The 6049-nt window shown below is 34.1% G+C and overlaps 1 protein-coding gene across 2 annotated transcripts in view; it reads right to left on the reverse strand.

The window, feature by feature from the left end:
• The window catches only part of LOC106142399 (zinc finger MYM-type protein 1), a 47098-nt gene extending 41297 nt beyond the window's left edge, over positions 1-5801 (reverse strand). Inside the window, exons 1-2 of one of the 2 annotated variants that reach the window (XM_060947068.1) lie at positions 5756-5801; positions 2407-2628 (exon numbers count right to left, since the gene is read on the reverse strand). In XM_060947068.1, the coding sequence (XP_060803051.1) occupies positions 2407-2498 (92 nt within the window). In that variant the 5' untranslated portion in view covers positions 2499-2628; positions 5756-5801. Of the gene's footprint in view, positions 1-2406; positions 2629-3318; positions 3434-5755 lie in introns of those variants that run through there. The other variant, XM_060947067.1, reaches the window with a different exon arrangement.
• Between the last annotated feature and the right edge of the window lie 248 nt (positions 5802-6049).

Here is a 6049-nt window from a genome sequence, read left to right on the forward strand (position 1 = left end):
CATAGAAATCGGAATAATATAGCTGATTTTTTTTATTATTTTCATGGAGAGATGAAACTAGCAACGCAATATTGGACAATTTAATGAAAGCACACGTAACTCTTGTTAATCTTTGTAATAATTTTAAACTAATTAAACTTGCGGAGTAATTAACTGACTTTGCGGTCACCTCAGCGTAGTTATTTTTGGGGATGAGATCTCAAGGGAAAATCTACTATATCACATTGTAATCTTTTACGGGGTGGATCACACCTTATTCCGGAGGGGTAGGCAGTGACTACATTTTTCCACTTGCCACGATCTCTGCATACTTCCTTCGCTTCATCCACATTCATAACTCTTTTCATGCAAGTTCGGTGGTTTCAAGTACTCTTAGACGGTTTTATGATTGAATTTACATTCTGAAATAGATACGTTGCTAGTCCATTGCCTAAAAGAAGAATAACAACTTAATAAGCTATAAACCTTTTTGTTTTTGAACTTTGCCTAAACTATTTGCAATCTGCGTGGGAAGAGAATCAGTTGGCAGATATAATGTTTTTTCCGTGTAAATTTAGATCAAGTCGTAGAAATTACCTCATTTAATTTACACCTATTCTATTGTAATACTACTATTCTGGTGTAATACGGCAGTATCTACCTACTTTAGAGTTTTGGTAACATTAGACTTTGGTTTCATATTTTTTTCTTTATTTTATTATGTTAACAATAATGCGTGACTTCCAGTCTTGATCATAGTAGGTATTTAGTTTATACTAATTCTTACGATGTTATCTATTGTAACCTGTTGTGTATAGCTTAAGTAAATAAATAAATGTTATCGTACTAATATACGATACTAATTAAACATGAAAGTAATTAAGTACAATATTAATTAACTTTACAGTCACCTTAGCAAAAACTTGTTTTTGTGGGCGCGCACTCTTGGGAACAGGGAGGGTTCATCATTATTGGTAGTTAATATAATTAGTTTTTTTTTTCTATATGTAAAATAATTATATTTAAACTTATACAAAATACATTATATTGCCCCATAATTGGTTCAATGCCATGCAAAAAACGTGTTCACGTCAAAGTGTCATCACTGTAAGCAAATATTAATTTTAATAATATATATGTATATAATAATATGAAAATGGTTTTGTTTAATATATGAACGAACGTTTGTAAGGGCTTTTCAAAGTTTTGAAAACTTGATCCATTTTTAGGATATTATGAGTACACCCTCGCACATATCAGATAAATCCCTTTCCTCGGTGACAAGTAATCCGTCTTCAAACTTTAGCCTTATTGTATTTACGTCGAAGAACCTCAGAAAGTTGACAAATCGAATTTTGGCATTTGCCACTCAAAGCAAACAATGTTAGAAATTTCGCTTTAGCTAGAGATACCTTGTAGTCAACGATCCAAAACCAATAGCATTGGCCTATTGGAACACGTCCAATTTAGTTTGTTTTGGGTTTTTATGGTAGGAACTTGACTATTTCTTTTTTTTTTTATAAAGACTATATAAAGTTTTACATAAATATGATCACGTCTTTATCCGCCTTAATATTCTTATTTACACATAGAATGGACATTCAAATAGTGGCAGGTTGCTAGCTCATCGTTTAAAAGATGAAACCCAAGTTCATAAACCTAGCCCTTAATCGCCTTTTACGACATCCATGGGTAAGAAATGGTGTAGTCCTATTCTTTTTTTCCTATTGGTGCCGGCAACCACAAAGTTTTACATAATCTCTGTATTTCTTGTCAGTTGTGTTTCCGTGGGGTGGATCCGGGATCAACCTGTTCTCTGTATGACAACCACCGTTTAATTATTAGGTAGGTACTTCGTTGACTTTGTTTGCTTTGAGTTCCTAAATCGCATCTTATCGATGTTTCTGGAATAAAATCTCGTAACATTGCTGCATTTTATGCAGAAATACGTACTCGAAATGAAAATATTGTCATTTTATTGCTCTTAGCGACGACGCTTCTTTATGTGTTTTATGAGACTTTCATGTTCCTTGGACATGAATACTAAGCGGGCAATCGCCGTACCTTGAATAAAACTCTGCTTGCTTTTTTTTCTTTTATTTGTTTCTGTGTAAAATTTTACTCGCAAATTTGTGATGGAGTAAAGCATATAGTAGTTTCATTGCCAACTGGATTTTTTGCTATTTGATCAAGGCACGATATATGCCTTAATCACTAATATTTAATTATCAAGTAAGTAGGTACTATTATTGTTGAACTCCTTTTGGTGGAAGATGTGTTCCACAAATTTCGTAAATGGCCAATCTTTTAATGCTTCAACATTGTTGTGGTGTCTGTCCTGTGACAGCTACCTGGAGAAGCCCGAGGTTTGCCTAAGGGCATAAGTAGGGTAGGAAGATATATGTACCTTCTTATTCCAAATTTTACCTTGTGAGAAGAAGTGTTGCCAGTAAATAAAACACGGAGGGGTGCACGCCGCACTCGCATTCCGCTTGCGGCGTGGCAGTCTGGGCCTCCATGCCTGTGCCCAGCTTGTGGTAAGCGATGTACGCCCGAGCCGGACTCCCGTGGGGAGCAATTTTTGTGGCCTTAACTCGCTGCCGGTCACACTGAAACTGCTCATCTGGGAGCCGAGGAGGTGATCCTCACCTGGGAATTATATAGAGGAATTAGTCCAGTATCCATTATTACCCATGCAGATTGTAAAAGTAAAAAAATAAGCTTATAAAATTGAGTGTCTTCTTTTAGGTGATGAGCTAGCTGCCTGTCACTATTTGAATCTCAGTCTCATATTATGTCATACAACTTAACTTGGCTTTTGAGCCTATTCAAAACTTGGCTCTGTCTACCCCGTTTAAATGACATGATTATATGATTGTATGTATCCATTACCTATCTAATTATCTCTTTTTCATGTTGCCCTCTTGCGTTGCTGGAGCTAGGGATTACTATTAGATACTCGTATCTACCCATATTGACACAAAACACGAAGTAAATTAATAATTTGATGGTTTACAAAACTAAATTAAATAAGAAGATTTGGTACAATATTCTTTTAAGTAACAAACTAGTTATGGTATTTTTAACAGTCATCTGGTTGGTGATAAACCTAGGCAAATATCATGCAAGTACACTTATGCAAGCAAGCAGATAAATTTGTATATAATTACTATAATTATATAGAGTAGACTAATATTATTTCACATAAAATCTCATTTCAAAAGAAATAAAATAACAACATTGGTAAGCAAACTTAACGCTAATTTCCATAAACTGTCCAACAAATGACATCATGTGAACTTTGTAACAGGTATTCAGTAAATACTACTTAATACTCACTACTTTCACGGGAACCCGTACGTCGTCTTACATTAATTGTCACATTTTTCGTACCGATATTTAAATTAGAGTAAATATCGCGTGACGGAACCTCTACCTAAATAGTGTGTTCGCGATTTCGGTATTGGTGCCGACGGCGCAACCCTAGCGTAGCAGCGTTGCAGACCGACTGACTGAAGGAAAGTGGGAATACGAACGTAGTTAGGCGCCACGGAGAAATTAGCATCGTATCGATGTTTTTCATAAGGGCCTTTAGCGTCTGCAGAAACTAAGAAATTGCACTCAAGGTAAGTTTTCAAAAGTCTGATTATTTTTGAATAACAAATTACAAAGAGAGATTTGAAACATATGTAAACTTACTCACCTATAGTTTTGCGAAAAAGTAAGTACCTTAATAGCTTAAAAGTTTATCGAATCTGGGAAATACCAAGTTGTTAATGTACGTTACTTAGCACATAAAATCACGTCTGTATTCCTTGCCAGTCAGAGCCAACAGACTTGAAAAGACTAAAGTTCAGCTGTTTGACTCATCCCATCGCCTACAACAAGAATTCCAAGTTTATTGCACTTTCCCTTAGTGGCCTCCATGGGAAAGATATGGAGTGGTTCTATTCTGAAGTGCCAGGAACCACACGGTAGTGTACATTACGTTAGTTCAAAAGAATTATCGATATGAAACAGTAGCATCACTATGGGTAGATTGGGCGGGCGGGCGATTCCCACTGGGCGGGGGAAAAGTCGATACCTCCTTGTGTCATTACACGATGCACACTGCACCATAATTAATTAGAATTATAAAAGAAGTTTTTTTTGACGTGCTGAAGAAAGTACTCGTACATTTAACTTGTTTGGAAAAAACATGCTTAGTTACTTAGTTATTATTTTGTAATTTGAAAACTTGATTTACAAAGTTTTTGTTAATAAAAATAAGAGCGCACAAGGGAATAAGCTAGTGGAATTTTAAATCATGGGAAAGTACTAGTAGATATCTGACAAAAATGGGATTTTTGTCAAACTATAACCGATGCTATTACGGCGAAAAAACCCTGAAAATTCAGGCAACTGGCTGTGTAATTATAATTGAGGATGCATTTGGCATTAAAGAGGTGGAAATAGATTTAACTGTTTTCACATTACGCGGCATCCGATGGCCGTGTTATTTATTAAATTCAAAGATTTTTATTGTTTTATTGACCTGTATATTTGCATTGTATTTTTCTCTATTTGATTTTGAACATATTTCATACCAGTGTCCAATCATTATAAATGCGAAACTCCGTATGTACAACCTACAGTATTTTACGCTTTCATGGCATAACCAATTAGATTTTTGAATATAATTATTTTGTATGTACCTATCTACATAAGAGTCAGTTTTATTTAATTCGACTTTTTGAGTTTCTTCTACAAAATCTTAAATCATCAGATTTTGTAAAAACTTTTAATAAATGTTATTAGGTATAATATTATAGACTCGAAATGAGCTTGAACGAAGAGAGCTATGCATGTAAGTAAATGAAGCAAAATAAATATTCAGGGATTATGGCAAGGTAGAAAGTTGTACTCTTTGCCGGTTGCCTACCCTTCCAGGAAAATGCCGCTTAAGCAAAATTTGTACTTAGCGTAAAGTACCCAATGTCCGACAGACCACCAATGATCGACACATAAAAAGTAAAATAAAAAAAGGATATACTAATGTTGTGTATTTGAACGTAAACGAAGCATAGGTTATACACAAGGTTCATCCAGCTCTCATTGCAAGTGTCACTTTCTACATTCGGTTATTTTGATAAAAAATGGTGGAGCTTTAAATATCGACCGGCAGAAGTTTTTAACGGAAAGCCAGTTTTATTAGTGAAATCACTAAGGATGTGAGTAAGGTTTATTGCTCATAACTTTTTTCGGTTTAAAGCTACCATTTGAAAATTTTAGGCTGGGTGCATGATTAATGGACCGTTAAATATTGGATGTCCATAAATAGAACATGTCGATTACTAGATCTCGATTATTAGAACATGTCGAAAACCGGTTGTCGGTAAATGGATTTCTGCAGTCGAATATTAGGCCAAAAATACCATAAATCTATATTGGTATATCTTGTAAATTTTTATATCACATTCATTTCTACTTAAATATATCATGCAAAATACCCTTAAATTTTACTCAAAACTTCAAAATATGATAAAATAATAAAAATAAAACAAATATTGTAAAAATACTAGAGTTCGTGCGTTAAAGTGTCGATGATTGGGTGTTTTACCGTAGGCAACTTGTAAGGACTGTGAAACTAACATAAATTAAAACTTAACTAACTTTAAAAACATTGTAATTAAAGAAATACCAAGAATTCCCCCTAATTATTACTAAAATATATCCGCATCGCATCGGCGTCGGTATATATTTTTATATTTATAAAATAGGCAATGTAGGTACCTACCTAATATTTTTGTTTGCGCAGTTATCAAAGAGTATGATAATGTAATCACAAAACGTAGATATGTCACTCTTTGGTAATCACTACGTTTAGTTATTTTCGACTAGTCTTTGTCCGCTACCTGTTCTTTTGTAATTGTAACTATTTTAGTTACTTTGATGTACCTGACTGTCTTTATTTCACATAGAAAATGTATTCTTCTAAATTTCTTTAAAAAAATTACATATTTTCACAAGGGAATTTAGATAATAAAGTAATGGAAAATTTTCAATAATTTTCGTATGCGTAGCTATTCCA

The sequence above is a fragment of the Amyelois transitella genome, chromosome 12, assembly GCF_032362555.1.
Source record: "Amyelois transitella isolate CPQ chromosome 12, ilAmyTran1.1, whole genome shotgun sequence".
Classification (NCBI taxonomy): Eukaryota; Metazoa; Arthropoda; class Insecta; order Lepidoptera; family Pyralidae; genus Amyelois; species Amyelois transitella.